The sequence below is a fragment of the Phaethon aethereus genome, assembly GCF_964289735.1.
Source record: "Phaethon aethereus genome assembly, chromosome: 2".
Taxonomy (NCBI): domain Eukaryota; kingdom Metazoa; phylum Chordata; class Aves; order Phaethontiformes; family Phaethontidae; genus Phaethon; species Phaethon aethereus.
The window spans coordinates 143,728,708-143,745,678 of NC_138582.1; the positions used below are offsets into that span (position 1 = coordinate 143,728,708).

The 16,971-nt window shown below is 36.2% G+C and overlaps 1 protein-coding gene across 1 annotated transcript in view; it reads left to right on the plus strand.

Moving 5' to 3' along the window:
* Positions 1 to 16,971, plus strand: part of SLC25A13 (solute carrier family 25 member 13) — a gene marked incomplete at both ends in the record, with an annotated part of 189,792 nt that overhangs the window by 149,684 nt on the left and 23,137 nt on the right. The window contains 4 exons of the mRNA XM_081996506.1: positions 1,358 to 1,442; positions 1,903 to 2,061; positions 8,896 to 8,948; positions 10,684 to 10,764. Coding sequence (XP_081852632.1) covers positions 1,358 to 1,442; positions 1,903 to 2,061; positions 8,896 to 8,948; positions 10,684 to 10,764 — 378 coding nt within the window. The remainder of the gene's footprint in view (positions 1 to 1,357; positions 1,443 to 1,902; positions 2,062 to 8,895; positions 8,949 to 10,683; positions 10,765 to 16,971) is intronic.

Here is a 16,971-nt window from a genome sequence, read left to right on the forward strand (position 1 = left end):
GCTCTGGCTCTGTGCAGAGACGCCAGTTTGACCACAATGAGTTGATGCAAGCTACATTTATAGGACTACCAGGCCATAAGCCAGGCCTATGTGTGTGTGTACACATGCATCTCCTTTGCTTCTCTTTCTTCTTCCCCTCCTTCCCCTACATGTGAACACCCCCACCACCACTCCAAGACAGTATCTAGGGTGGTGGTTTTTTGTTTGTTTGAGCAGTGACTAAATGTTGACTGTGCTGGGATGAATTCAAATGAGTTGGCTCCCAAAAGCTCACCATCTATTCCTAGAAGACTCCTAAAGGAGTTAAAAGCATTTGCATTGGACTGAATATCAAGTAACATAAGTTACAATAGGTGGCAGTAAAATGTAGCCAAAAATGCGGTGCTGAAAGTAGCAGCTTCTTCAATTTTTGCTTTGAGGCCACTGTCTTTGCTAGTATGATTTATGCCACTTTAAGAGGCTAGGACATACGAACCTGCTTAAATCTTACCAATGCTTCTGCATATGTGTCCTACCTTTTCATTTTTCCATCCAGTTCCTTTTTAATGTCAGCTGCCTGATGCTGAGACTGAAAAGATTTTGAGCTACATTGATACCTTCAATTTATTTTCTGGCCAACTCCAGCTACATTGGAATAGTAGCTAAAACCTAAACACATTTTCAGGAAAAAATGCATCCATATTTTTATTTTGACCTTTTATTTGTAGTATCCTAAAAAAAAAAAAGTGTTACAAAAAGTGATAGCAAGTACGGAAGACGTAACGCCCCTGCAGAACTTCTATTTTCCTAATTATTTTCTTTCATTAGATAGCAATTTTAGATCTGGAGCACTTCTAAAATTTATTTTTCATTGGATTGAATGTAGCACTCAGACTGAAGAAAATGAAACTGTGGGGACGCTTTATGAAACCTTATTTTCCTTTAGTTAATATATATGAAAAATGCTTGTATACTTCTTCTGATACCCTGAGAAGTAATAGGTATACCTGGTTTTGGCGACAGTAGAAAGAAATTCCAAACTGGAGTTGCTTTTAGCTGTAGAAAAATGAGGACTTGGGCTGAAATACGTGTGCCCTCAAATGCACTTTTGGACCATTGATTTTGGAGTTGTAGAATTTTTTTATAGTATCGGTCTTTCTTTTCTTTGCTTTTCCAATTGGAAGAGGCTATGTTATACAGTACTTAGAAATCAGTGGAAAAGAAATAATAATTGAAAACAAAATCCTCAGTGTATTGTGGGATTTTCTCCAGGTATCTTTATACTGATGTTTCTGTCATCATGAGATGTTCTCTCGTGAAATACGATGTTCTTATATTTTTCTTGTCTTTCCTTTTGTTTTAAATCCTGCTTTGACAGAAAGCTCCAGGTGATGTGTCTCGACCTGTTCTCATCCAGATTGCAGAATCAGCGTACAGGTTTGCCCTTGGTTCAGTTGCTGGAGGTTAGTCATGGCTGAGCAAAAGAATATTCATCTTAACACTTCGGGTTTTTTCTTCTTTTCTTCTGCCCGTCTTCCCATTCTGCCTTTCATTTAAGTGTGGAAAGCTTTGCAGTCTTTTCCTTGAAGCTATGTCTTAAGGGATGGGATGACTATAAGATGGAAGGGGAAGAGGTCATCTGGTCTACAAGAGTTTTGGAATTTACGAGCCATTGTAGTTTGCAAGTGGTGTTACTACCTGATTTGTCACCAAACCAGTTTCAGAAGAATCAGATCCATAATGATGTAGGGCCAGGAAATGCTTTTGGTTAAAACTGTAGGAGATAGTTTAATGTATCCAGAATATATTGTGGAGAAAAAAGGTGCAACTGATATTCGAGATATTAATGAGGAAGATAACAGTTGCAGTCAAACACTGCAAATGCAAAATCACATTTTCTTACAGCTTGATTTTTATTTGCAGCTGTTGGAGCCACTGCAGTCTACCCAATTGATTTGGTAAAAACTCGAATGCAAAACCAGCGCTCTACAGGCTCTTTTGTGGGAGAACTTATGTATAAAAACAGCTTTGATTGCTTCAAGAAAGTGCTACGTTACGAAGGTTTCTTTGGGCTTTATAGAGGTACGTTTAAAAGGTGGTATATAGTAATGATAAGATACTAAAAAGAGTTCAGTGGAATTCTGGATTTTTAAGCCTATTTTGTTAAGACTTCAGTTCTGCCTGGTTTGTGCTTTTGCTTCTGTTCTGCTATAGGTGAAGGGTTTGCAACCTTCTTGATAATTAAAACCTCAGTGCAACGAGAAGATTTCTGTAGGACTTTTCTGTCCTTTCCTTCCTCATCTGCAATAGGGCGACAACAGCCATTTCCTACAGCGAAAATATACTGTCAATCAAGTTTTCATTTCCTTAGCAGTCCTTATTTTATATTTTGTCCTGTTTGGTAGAAGGTAGATTATCTGTTTTTTGTTTGGGTTTGTTTTTTTTGGTTTGGTTTTTTTTCTTCAGTGTTCTTTCTTATCTGTTTTCTTTCTCTTTAAAAACATACGAGAAAATGCAGTACCTTGTTGTTAACCAGATCTTCTTTTGTGATATCTTTTGTGACAAAAAGTTTTCTCTGAACCAGTTGCATGTGCTTCACTAATCATTGAGAATAGTCATCTTTGTCAAGTTTTATGTATACCTCTTCTTAGCTTGTCACTGTTGAGTCAGCCAGAGGGATTAGCTGGGTTTGAACCCACTTAGCTTTATATACATAACCAATACACCAAAGTTATGAAGTTAGCTGTTCCAAGTGTCAATGGAGAAAGTTCCAAAAGCTCATTTACTCTGTTCGGGATGTAAATCATCCTCATCTTAGGTAAGCACCTGCAGTTAGATGGTGGCTTTTTTTTTTTAATTTTGTCCTTGTTGCAGTTATGGCACCAATGCTGTAAGTTCAGGTAATGCAGAAGTAGTCTTAAGGAATCATGAACTACTGCACGAAACTGCAGTTCTTCTTCTGTCACAGAGATAAAGCAAATTATATTTCTGGTATCCCAGTTATTGAGATCTCTTATCCCCCTCTGCCATATTCATTGGGAAGGATTTGAAACTTGCATTACTTACTACATTTTTAGCCAGCTTGCTTAGAAACTTTAACTTTTGAAAATAAGAATATTGTAATGACAAAAATTAATTGCTACGAGCAGTTGAGTCAGAAATTAAGAACGGAGGATTTCAGTAAAGTATTGTTATGATCTGGCAAAGCTATATGCACCTGAAAAAAGTCAAGTTTGTAAGACAACATGTGAAACAACATTAAAAGTAAGTGATGTGATACTTGTGCACTCTTTAACATACGACCCGAGTTACTGGAGGTTGGCTAAGTAGCTCTTCTGCAAAATACAGACTTTGTAATTATTTCAGCACAATTGGAGATAGGAAGACTCTGTTATTATTGACTGAGTTTGAGGCAATTTTTTGAGTAGGCCTACTAATTTAATAAAGAGTATTGACATGGTTTCTATATTGTAAGGATTTATAGCCATCCGAATCATAAAAAGTCCCAGTTATTGGCTAAAGAACAAAATGTATTTCCTGAAAATGTATGTCTGCTTCTTCCAGGATCCTGAAAGAATAAATCTGCAGGATTCCACTATTATCTGCTTCTGTCTCACTGGAACTCTGAAGCACAGTGATTTTTTCACCTGGAAAAGCAAACCTCAGAAATGTCATAAATGTGTATTTTTAACTCCATTTGCTTGCCATGTTATTAGAGTGATTTTTTCATTGACAAATTTGGGAAACTTTAGGAACCTTCATCAGCATAGCTTGTCTTTCTGTTCCACATCCCTTTTACTACTTTTCAGTCTTCCAAGGAGTACTGAATAGTGAATCGCAGGCAGTTTGGTGGAGCTGAACTTCTAAACCCATAACAATAATCTCATTTCTGAATTATATAGTAGAAATTATGTGATGGCAAAGAACACCATCATTTCAGAGGCAAATTGAGACCTGCGTTTCTACAGATTCTCTACTCAAAGGGCACCCTGATTTAACTTCTCTTTTTAAAGAGTCAAATGGAGAAAACTCCTTAAAAATGTGAAGCATCCTCTGTGTAGTTCTGTAAATTCAGACTGTTGCTTGATTTCTAAGGAGATTGTGTTGGAGAAGGTTGAGCAACTGGGTGCAGAATGAAGGTTTCCAGTTAAGCTTGAGAAGATGTGAAAATTTGAAAGGAATATTTTATAGGCTAGTATATTCACCCAATTTAATGCAGTAAAGTTACAGCAAGAATCGTCTCATTTTAGTCTTACATAGTACACTAGGTAAGACAAACTACAGAGTACGTTACTTTTTGCAGCTCATTGGTAACTGTTATTCTTTCTTACACTGTGGTGGGTTCAGAGTTAAGTAAATGTGGGGGTTTTTTTCCCCTACTGGAGGAGGGAGTAGTAATTGGTAGAGTTCTCCTGCTTAGCTGAATAGTGATGCAAAACCTTTTAAAAAAATTATAGTAGAAACATTTGGAGCAGTGGTTTCTTTGTTATGCCACACTGCAAGAAAGCAAGCAGGAATTATAAACCCTATTCTGAACCCAGCCATTTCAGATGAAATTTTTAATACAAGGCACATATTTCCATCCGGTGAAGTGAACTGATTTTTCTTTTTTGTATCATTATTTTATTCCAAACTTGAAAAGGGAAAAACCACCATGTTCTAAACCACCATCTCAGATAAGGATAAATTACACCATCTTGTGGATATAAAGAGAGCACTAGATTTTCCTTACTGGGAATTTGGTTCTAAGGATAATCAGTGTTTCCTCTGAGAAGATACTTTTATTTAAAAAAAAAACAAACAGGGTATAAACCTCTGCAGAATCTTTATAATATGCATTATTTGAATGCTGTGTTAGATGCAGCATGTTGTTAGATTCATTTTTTTAAGACTGTACAACTAAGATAAATTTTTCATCTGTGTCTCTCAGCATGGCTTAAAAGAATACTCATCTCATATAGCTATAATTTACTGTTGTGGCTACATTTATACCCGAAATACGTATTTAGAAGCTCCTGGGTATTTATATATATGCAAATATAAGAAAATTTTAGAAGCTGTGATTTGTCAACATCTCTTCCACCTGATGAGGTCACCTACATTTCTTAACATTATTTTAATCAGAAGTCCAGCTGATGTGTCACAGAGTGCTTCACAGTCCTAAGCAGTGCATCTAGTAGGGATTATTTCACCTATACTTGACAGAAATTTTATGGGAAGCTTTAGTACCAGAGAAAAAATGTAGCTCATGAAAATGTTCAGTAGCCATGCATTTCCATTAATGCCACTTCTGGAGGATAAAAAAGACAGGAAATGCCACAGAAGACTCTGTTACCTGTGATCATTACCTGTTAAGGAACTTTATTAGTTTTATTTCTTCCAGTGGTGCTTCTAGCACTGCCGTGACTCCAGATGCCTTCTAATCTTAGATTTTAATCATCCAAATTCATTGTTACTGGTGGGCTCCCATGCTAGTGATACAAGACAACCATGACAGTGGCTTTGCTCCAAAAGTATGCAGTGAAGTACCATTTCTATAGAATGGAAGTACAAGCCTATTCTGACCCCAAAGTTCTGTCAAAGCACAGAATCTTCAAGAAGTAACCCATTTCCAGTCTGAGGGAACTTAAATGGCAACTGGTGGTTAATAGTCCGATTTATAGTGTGAATCGTGTAGTAGAAAAATCTGGCAGTATTCTGTTACTGCCTTTCTATCAGACGTCTGAATGATTTCAAATGTTTTACCTAGATTGAGCAACAATTCCTTCAGTCAGTAGGTTTTTCTAATATGAAGGGAAAAGCACATCTGTTACACAGTGTGAAACTGAAGTGTCACTGTTAGATGCCTGAAAAAGTACTTTGGCCAAATAAGATCTTTTAACTTGATGCCATCACTGCAGCTGGCTGGATGAGCTATTGCATGTATATTCACAATGTATTTAGACTACTTTCAGAAAGTAACTTGTATGATGTCACAAACTGAACGCAGCGCTCAGTGATTTTTCTCAGGTATACCTTCACCTTCCCATAGAATCCTACTACGATAGTGTGTCAAATATGAAGTGGTATGTGGTAATTGCTACTAAAGAACCTTGGATGTACAAAAATGGGTTGCATTAAAATGTTTGCTATATACTACACTAGCAGGCTGCCTATGTGCAAAATGTTATTCTCTGATGTTGTAAGAATCATTTTGATGTTCTAAAAATCATTTGCTTTCTGATACCTTTGGTGGTCATTCATTTGGTGGCGATTCCTTAAGCGGCCTAAACCACTCGCTCGCGACAGGCATATGTTCTTAAGACACTCGGACATTTCTAAGCCTGTCCTACATCTGTATGTATGTCATATTGCTGATCTGCTAATGCATAGTAACACTGAGAAATTCCCAGCATGTCAGGATAATCCCAACAGAAAAATAATATTTGCATATGTGTCCCTTCATGTGCTTGCTTTCTTCCAAAACTTAAAATATTTATCATGTTCAGAAATCTTTCATAATGTTTCAGGGGCCCCATCAAAAGGATAAAGAAAAGAGAATTTAGTTTTAGTAGTTGTAACATATAGAATGCACAGGTACCACTTACACATAGCTTTATTATATAGGTATGAGAGCAAACAAAGAATCCTTCTACTTTCCTAAGCTGCTGGAGACAGTAAACCTAGCTGGTATCTGGCAAGGCTATAAAATGTAGTATTTAAAATTAATGCTACCTTTTTTAGAATACTGTATGCTATCTTGCAGTAGGTATACACAGCATTATCTGTAATTAAACTTGCAAAGCACTTTCATACTCTAAAATCGTGTGTGAATTAGAGAGAAAGATTCTGGGTTTTTCGTTGTTCAGTTGTGTTTGGGTTTTTTTTTTGGTGGTGTGGGGTTTTTTGGTAACTTATACCTATTCTATTTAATGTTTCTCTGCTATGTTGAAGTTTTATGGAAAGTTTTGCGTCATAACAGTCCCATTCAGATTTGAGTGCAAAAGGAATGGACCAGATGGGGAAAAAAATAACTTGTGCCAAGATAAACATGTTTTTCCTGAGATGTTACAAGTTCCTTTTAAAAATGCAAAGTCTTAGGAGCTGAAGGATAAAAAATGGTAAAAAGGATATCTTCAGATCAGTCTAGTGAAAGTGAATTTGATTTGTCCTGTTTATGTAGCTTCCAAAACTGGTAGGTGTGATAATGCATGATTTTAAAATCAACGATCTCCAGGTTCTGTTAGAATTACGTATCTGTTTACAGACCTGCTCTAATTCTACTGGATTAGGTTTGGGATCAGGTACTGTGTTTATAAAATAGATGGAACAACTTTTTAATCTCTAAAGATATGAATTCATGAGCTATAATGTCTGTACAAAGCCACACATGTCCTATAGCAAGATGTAAATATCATAGCAGTTACAAAGAAAATTTGGTCTGTATAAGGCCAAAACTGAAAAAATCTTATTCATTGTATATCCTTGTGTTTTCTTGATAGTGCTGCAGAACAAGTAGTATTTAATTATACGGTCCTGACTGTCTTAATGTTTTTTCATTGAATTTTGAATTCAACTCACCTAATACTCATTCAGAAATTCAGATTTTGACATTTAACTTACTCTGCAGATTTCTTTTTTTGAGCAACTTAGTGTTATTGTATTCTTTGGTTTGAATATTCAGCCATATGTTCGTAATTCAAGATAGTTGTCTTGGGTAGATGTTAGTTGTGTATACGCGATTAATTTTTGTATATGCAAAACTATTTTTGACAGTTGAAAAGCAAAAGTGCTTATGCAAGTGCAAAATTTTAAAGGCATTGGTGTATAAATATGGCTGTCCCTTCTGCTACCACAAGCCAAATAGTGCTATTCCCTGATGTCTTTTCCTTACTAAATGCATCAATAGTAACCAGTAAAGCCGATGGATGGTAGCAGAATGGAAGAATACACTAATCCAGTGCATGTATATTTTTCTCTCTGTTATTCTGACATTTAGCTGTTGGGAAAATGCTTTTTGGCAAGTTAACTCTTAAAGATGGAACTTAATTGTTATCTCTTTCCCCAAAAATAAAACCAGAGAGAGGTAGAAACGTCAGACTTTGTAGAAAGTACCCAAAGGTGCTGCCTGAGCTGCAGGAACTCTAGCTGGGGTGATTCTGTCACATTTCTGAATGATGTCCTAATTTCATTGTGCTGATGAATCCTTGCAACACCATTCTAGCCCCAGGCTTAGTTGGTAAGCTCTGCATATTTGTAGGTTGTGTTTTCCAAAAGTTGACAAAATACCAACCGTTCACTTTAAGCACTTCCATTCCCACTTCCAGGTATGTAGCACATCACTTAAAATAAAATAGGAAGTTCTATACTTGGGAAGAAAGCAGCGTAACTTCCTTTGTTTTAAGAGCTGGTGAATTAGCTGGGAAAAGTGCTCAAGAATGCAGTCATACATGTTTGCATGTTTTGCATTATTTTGATTCCTGTCCTCTTGGGTCCTGCCATTTAATGCCGTTGTTTTTGCGAGAAAAAGGTACTGCACTCGTGATTTTTGAAGTGGATGCATCGTGTAGCTTACAAAATTAATTAGAAAGTCTTAATTTATGTGTGCAGATGCAAAAAATAAACATTAGTGTAGGACAGAGTGCTCAAACGTAGTTAGCAAAATCTGTATAAGTGTTTAAGTGTAAAGTGAGCTGATATCACAGATTTAAAAAAGCTAAGGTAACAAATACATAGAGGCAGTTACTCTGACTTGAAGTGGTAGCACAAAGTTTGTTCTCCAAATGGAATGTTTAAGTACTCTCATTAGATATAATAACACAAAATTGCTGTAAAAATTGCCCATTTCTAGGCGGTGATCTGTGCATATATCTGTTGATTTGTTTAGTTAATACCAAGTTACACGATGCATTGAATTCTCTTATTTCCATGTTACAGGTCTGTTGCCGCAGCTATTAGGAGTAGCACCAGAGAAGGCCATAAAACTTACTGTAAGTTTGCAAATGGATTGTTTTCACATTTCTCCACATTGTAAAGTCCACCTAGTTACAATTAGCACATCAAGAATTTTTATCCTTAAGGTGTCAGCAACATGGTAGAGTGTAAGCTGCCCAGCCAGCAGAAAAGGACCTTGGAGGTATTTGTCAACAGCTGGCTGAACGTGAGCCATCAGTGTGCCCAGGTGGCCAAGAAGGCCAATGGCATCCTGGCCTGTATCAGCAATAGTGTGGCCAGCAGGAGTAGGGAAGTGATCGTGCCCCTGTACTCGGCACTGGTGAGGCCGCACCTCGAATCCTGCGTTCAGTTTTGGGCCCCTCACTACAAGAAGGATGTTGAGGTGCTGGAGCGTGTCCAGAGAAGGGCAACGAAGCTGGTGAGGGGTCTGGAGCACAAGTCTTATGAGGAGCGGCTGAGGGAACTGGGGTTGTTCAGTCTGGAGAAGAGGAGGCTGAGGGGAGACCTTATCGCTCTCTACAACTACCTGAAAGGGGGTTGTGGTGAGGTGGGTGTTGGTCTCTTCTCCCAAGTAACAAGGGATAGAATGAGAGGCAATGGCCTCAGGTTGCACCAGGGGAGGTTTAAATTGGATATTAGCAAAAACTTATTCATTGAAAGGGTTGTCAAGCATTGGAACAGGCTGCCCAGGGAAGTGGTTGAGTCACCATACCTGGAGGTATTTAAAAGCTGTGTAGATGTGGTGCTTAGGGACATGGTTTAGTGGTGCATGTGGCAGTGCTGGCTTAACGGTTGGACTTAATGATCTTAAAGGTCTTTTCCAACCTAAATGATTCTATGATTTTATGATTTTGCTTGATGCAAACTTAATTACAAAAGCACAAAGCAACTGTTTATATCTCATGTCAACATTACAAGTGGCATACAAGTCACAGGCATATGTGTAATGTACATTTTAAGAATCTTACTGAAAACTTATTTTTGGACGCACTCCAAAATATAACAAGCTTATGCGACTTGTTCAGCTCATCTGCTTGTGTGTAGGTAGTGCAGGCCTTTGGTTTCACTTCTTAGCAAAAATGAATAATTATTTATTGGATTTGGAAGGCTTTTGGTTTTGTATCTCCACGTGGTCCTGTATGTTTAATTTTAGTGCAAGAGGAGATAATATGAGCATATAGTGAAGTCTTCAGAAGAAAGGAACTTGTTTGCATGCATTTGTTTTCCTAAATGTTTTACTTCTGTAATTTTGTTATTTCTTGAATGATTTTAAGGCACTGAAGAATTTCTTATTATAACCCAATCTTAATGTATTGGTTATTCACCAATAAGCTAGTGTTCACCAAAGCTAGTAGTATGCATTTTAAAAAAAGAAAGGTACTTAATGCTGTTAATTGAATTACTATTGTGTTAAAACTTATTCTTGAACATTGTGATATTAATTTGAAATTGTATTTAAATTTGTAATTGTAGCGAACATTTCTAAAATATTAAAATATTATTAATTTTAGCTAAATATTTTATTTAATTTAATAATAATTAGTGGTTGTTATATTTTTTCAGTAATAATTGAATTATGCTACAAATCTTTGTTAGAAATATAAACATAGCTTTACAATATTTCATATAAAATCTAAGATTTGTTTGATGTCTGTTAGCTTGGTAGCTTCATGGATGTATTTGCATTTTCAGTTGCACAGAATTTGCAGCTGATGAATGTTTTCTCCAACCTTTTAATTTATCAGCTTTCATAACTGTTTGTTTTTTAAGGTTAATGATTTTGTGAGAGATAAGTTTATGACTAAAGATGGCTCTGTCCCACTGGCTGCAGAAATTCTTGCTGGTGGCTGTGTAAGTATCTTTAATTTCCTTCATATGAAATTGATGAAAGTGCAGTGTGTAAGAGTAACTATGTGGACTAAGGCTTCTGTTTAACCACAGATGCGGTTCAAAAGCAGACTCTACTAGAGCATCTCAATTCTTTCCTAGATAGGCCAGCCGTTCTTGATGAAAGGGTAAATGTTTCTGTGCATCCTGCCTTTTAACTGTGCTGTATAATTCTCACAGCTTAGAGTTTGTTTCCTTAATAAAGAATGTGTCTTTATTCATGTTGGCTGTCGTTTATGGCCTAAAGAGGATTCATGCTAACCTTTCCAGAAGTTAATAATTAGTTACTACTTTGTGGCACCCACTCTGCCACGTCACTTCTTTCCTGATGTGTTATTGCGCCCACTAATTTTCACTTTTTTGCAGTGATACTGGCTTTTTGAAATGGCAAAAACTACTCATGCTTCTTTGAGTTTGTAGCAGACGTAGGCTGTGTAATGTTAACTCAGTACATAATGCATTCCTGAATGTAGGCTGTATTTAAAACCCACTAAGTTTTTAAGAGTGTTTTGCTTGCACAAAGTAGTATCTTAATGAACAACTGGCATATTACTGGGTAAATGGTAATACTTCATGGTTTGGTCTAGTTCTGTCTGTTCATATTGCAGCTTACTTATCTGGTGTATTGATTTTGTTCAAGCAAATGTAAATACTTCAGGTAAAATGAATAGTTGTTCAAAGACCAGTGCACTTTACAGATAAAGAACACTGTTTATTTAAACCGACTTTGATCACTGGGGCAAAGCAATGTTGGTATATTTTCAATCTATCTTTGTTTCTGCTGTCATAAGACAGATGAGGTCACATTTTCAAGCAGCTTCTACCTGTGTCGAAAACTACAGTGAGCAGCAACTTAAAAACAAATGCTTGTGTCTTAACCTCAGTAGGTGCGGAGATTTGTGCTGTATGCGCTTGCAGAGAGCGTACTCTGATTATCAAAGCCTCAGGGTGCAGTGGCTCCGTTGCGTTGCAGGCTGAGAAGTCCTGGCTTTCTGTAATTCTCAGGAGATGGGGCAGGATTTGGCTGCTGTCTCACTGCTCTTTCTGTTTGATCACTGACCTGTTGTAGACTGCCAGGTAGGATCCCCTTGTTCTGTAACTTTAGGAGCATTCAGGGAGAAAAAAGAAAGCGGGGGGGGAGAGAAGAATGTGGGTCTCTAAAGCTCTAAATAAAAAGCATGCTGTAAATGAAGGAAAAATGCAATAAAGTGCTTGCAGAGTAAAAAGTATTTGCCCCCTACACTAATAAAACGTCTTATGAACATTGCAGCCATAGAGAATTCAGCAAAATTTTCATTTAAAATGTCATTTGATCTAGAGTTTTTATTTTTACAGACTGCGGTGAATTTTTTAATGCAGTACAAAAAGCACTCCTTACAGAGACCTGTCATTCATGAGAATGCTGCAGCAAGCTTTTTGCCCGTAGTTAGTTATAAACTAAGGATCTGCTTTAAGAGATAGGTGGCTTGAGACGTATTTTAAACATGCTGTAAATGTTGGCTTGTCCTATTTGATATTTGAAATATATATTAACAATGAGATGATGCATAAAGTTGTAGCAGTAGATGTGCAGTGGCAGAATGCCCTGAGTTTTCTTTTAACTAGAGTGCTCCACTTAAGGGCATAGTCTAGAGCCAGGTAGATAGGTTGGAACTTGTCTTTTCTGCAGGTGGTCTTTAGGTTTTTTTTGGTAATTTTAAACCCAATTCAGACTAGCAACAGACACTCTCATTACAAGTGGTGCATAGTTTTTTGGTGTTAATTTTTCTCTCATGCTGTAAATATGTGCATAAAATATGAGATGCCAAAGACAGGCTTTTTCCTATAGCTTTCAGTGTTGTATTGACCTAACTTTTTGTCCTCGTTTAAGCCAACATGAAACCTGCGATTTCACTGTGGGAACAGTAAGGACACTGTTAATGCTTTTGAAAATTTTCAGTCTTAGATTTTTACCCCATTTCACAATGTAGTAATCGCTTATGTGGGAGGCAGGAAGACAGGAGTGCATAATGTGTTAGAGTCTAAAAAGAGGCAGGCAACTAAGATGAATTTTATAAAAGACACTTCCCCTATCACCTTTCTGCTCTCCACATCTAATTCTCAGCTGTGACTGTGTTACAAACACTGATGTTAAATTTTCCGTCTTTTGTGCTCTGTTTCCTTGGAGTGTATTCATTGCTTATGCAAAGGCTGTGTGCTGGGATGCATGCTAGATTGTAATGTTTTAAAATACCAGCCCTGTGAGTATAGCAGTAATACCTAAAAAAGGGAGGACCGAGCAGATCCGTGGATGGTTTGGGTTGTTCAGTAACACAAAGGGCTTTGAAGGGGTCAGTATCACCTGAGTAGCTCCACTCTGCTGTTTGCCCAACCATTGCCAAGCGTTGACTTTTAAGTCCCCAAGGAGTTCACTTTGCATCATAATTACTGAGAATTAGTACACAAGGCTGACTTTTGCACTTGTAACTAAAGCTGATTGTTTCATTGAACAAGTCTTTTTCTGTTTTGTAAACTGTTTTCTCTCCTGGAAAAAAAAAAAAAAAGAAGAAAAGAAGAAAATAGAAAGATCTTTTACTTCATGACCTTGTGGCACTTAGTTCAGTTAACAGCCTGTTTCGTAGCTTTTTATTACGTGAAGATGAAAGTGATATGTTGTTTGAGGTTTGAGGTTTTTTTTAGACCCTAAAGAATATAATTAAAAGTATAACCTTTATATTTTTATACAGAATCTTAAAGAGGGTTGTTATGTTAATTGCTAACTCAAAATTTCCATCTCCTTTGTAAAAAATTTTCCTAGTGAGTATGGTATTTGTTACTTGTAAAAATATAGGTAACTTCTAGATTTGCATGATGCCTGACACCAACCCTGAACTCTGGTCTCTGCTGTGCATTTAGGACTCTCGTCACTCATGTGAATCCTGCATAGCCCTTATCATTATTAGACCAGTAAAAAGCTTCCGTTCCAAGACATAGCGTAATGATACTGTAGAGCTAGGATCAGCTGAGCATCTAAACCACAAATCTGACTTAACATCCTTGAATGAAAAAGTGCATAAATATGCTAGGTTTCATTTCTGATAATGCTGTAAATTACCTTCAGGGATTCTTTGAAAACAGGATGATTTTGGGTAAGCTGTGAGTACAACTTGAAATCTTTTTTTTTACAATGGCAATAATCTTGAAGTTTCTGTAAGCTTTTTTTTGTGGTCTTTCAATTTATTTTATATTTTAAATAAAAAATAATCACTAGTCGTACCAAGTTTAGCTGCTTGCTTCTTTTAAACTTAATTCACTTAAAACTTCTGTTAAAAGTAACCTGATTTTTTTGATACAGCACTGGGCATTATTCTTATTTTTGAGTTATATTAACGAAATGCAAAATCTATTTGTAAAAGTGGCATAAATACTATTTTGGGGGTTTTGAGGTGTTGCCTTTAACACTAAGCTTTGTAGGTGAGACAGTTGTTTTGCCTAGTTCCTTAAATAAAGCAGTTCCACGTTTAATGGAAAAATTTACATTGTGCATCTGGAAGGAACCAGGAAAGAGATGCAAATATGCAAAATAAAGAGTGATCATAAAATACACACAAAATATTAAGACAAACAGAAGAGACATTATAGCATGACTGAAAAGAAATACCTGTATAATATATATGTTGTCTTGTCTCCATATAGTAGTACAATTATACAGGTAAATTGGAGGCTTAATGTTCAGCAAGAGAAGGGAAAAACATTTTGCTTTATTAACCTTTCCTTCTGCTTTCCCTCCTCTTTCTGAGCACACACAGTCTTTTCCTTCCCAGCTGCTCAGTATGTACTCACTGTTAGCCAGTTTAAATTATGTAGCACAGTACAATTACAGACCCCGTACAGATCTGCTTTTATTTAAGTTGTCAAGACAATTTTAGGCATATTTCTAGAGACTTTATAGTAATTGTAATAAAGTTAAAACATATTGGACCTGCTTGGACAACCTCAGCTCTGCTATGGAACATAAAAATTAGATACGGTTAAGATGGAGTTCATCTAGAAAGTGCAAAATCCGGTCCAGGATTAATTTTTATAAAGGAATATGATGTGAAATTCCAGATGAATTGTGCCAAATAACCCTTCCAATGCAGGTAATTTTATTAAGCTGCTTACAACATTTATTTTATGTTTCAGAGAGTAATACAGATAAGTCCACATTTTCTGCGTTGCATTGCAGTAGAGGTAGAGGGTGGATGAACTGCAATTCCCACACTTCTTAGGTATCTTACTTGCAAAAATTCAGACATTTCTATGTCGTGGGCTAAGGACACTGAATGTGTCATTCTTGCTTTCATTATTCAGAAACCTAAATCTGATAAAATTCTATCCTATTTGGCAAGGAAGGCTGAGCTATGAGTAAGGGTAAAAGGAAACTGGGGATTATGTATGCCAGGGGAAAAAAATCTCTGCATGTATATCTGAAAAAGAATGAACAACTGCTATCACACAGAAAAGTTTTGGTATAGCTTATTGAGATGATTAAGTAATTATGATCTTCTTGATGATTGCTCATATTAGCTTTGAAAGCAAAGGGCATACGTCTCTTGAACTCTTAACATATTTATTCTCAGAGGTCTGTTCTCCCTGTAGTCAGGGAATGTAACTTCCTTTACTTTCTAGGGGAGTTCTACCTGCATGTGTAAAAGCCCAACATTCACATTTCTTGTTTAAGGAAAGGTTCAGACGCTCCTAATACATTTTTTTTCTTTATTAAATTTAAAGCAATTTTCTTTTTACATGAAATGTATGTTGTTGAATAAATTAATTAGATTTAAAGTGTATTTAACGTAAATAATATAATGTAACAGAAAATACTATAATTAATTAGAAAATTTTAAAGTAAAGTTTTCTGCTCTGAACCACTGTAATTGTAGTTATTTTCAGCATACTGAAAATAATTTAAACTAACTGTAAACTTTTGGTACAAAACCCCCCAGCTACATCTGGACTTAAGTTTAACTTCACATTTGCAAACCCGTTGTGTTTCAACACCACTCTGTTTTAATTGTCTCTGATTAATATTCAGCTAATCTTAGATTTAAGCCTTATAATGAAGTCTGGGAAGGCCACATACAGTAACATGATAGCCCTTCCAAGAGGTTGTACCAAAGGGTGGGGAAGTTCCTGGTGTAGAGTTCCTGCTTTTCTTTGACCTCACCCCACATTTCCTTGCAGGTTTGGATGTTTTAAAAAATAGCTTGCTGAAATTTTCACCCAGTCATACCTGTTTAAACTGGCCTTTCCTGAAAGCTGTAAGGGGTTATGCATAAAACTATTTCACTCTATTTTTAATTTTCCTTTTGGATTAGTTGATTTAATTTTAGTTTTTTTCCAAAGATGTTTTCCCATAACAAATTAGAAGTGCTTTCCCCTTTTGCTTCCTTTTAATTTCACTTCTCCCCTAAAAAAAAAAGTGGCAGGGGGGAGTGGGGTTTTTTTGAAACTGTAAAACAAGGAGGGATGGAGAGGTTTAGGTTGATATGTTTCTGATTGCAGAACAGAGCAATTCTGAACTATTAAAAAGCCCAATTTTTTTCCAACAAACAGACTTAATATTCTTCCCATTTGAAATATATTAATTTTTTACTATTGTATTAGAAATAATGACTGCAAAATTTTATATGAACATACATTACAGTTTAAAACGTGTAATTGTTTTGACAATTATATTTTATTACACATCCCTTTCTCCTATTACTATGTCTTTTACAGGCAGTTAAATATTTTAGTGTTTACCAGTGCAGGTTAAAAAAAAAACAACAACCCAGCAACAAAACCTCAAACTCAAATCAGGAATTAAAATCTAGCTTTCTGTGAGAAAAAAGGAAGATATTTATGATGTCACAGTAATTTATGATGTGACCAAGAAATAATGGGTCACAGTTTTAATACAGCTACCATGCCTTAAGACTTGAAAGGTCTGTAAATCATTAAAAGATTCTACAACTAGTCAAAATAGACAAGTAGAGCAGACAGAGCCAAATGTTAACATCTTTGACAGGTCTCTAACTTAATTGCTTTTATAATGCCAATCAAGTAGGCTCCACTTTGATTTTTTGGCTACGCTTCTGAGAACTGAATTACCTATAACATGGAAAATATCAAATCCACAATTTTAATTTTTCCCCCACTGCAGACTTG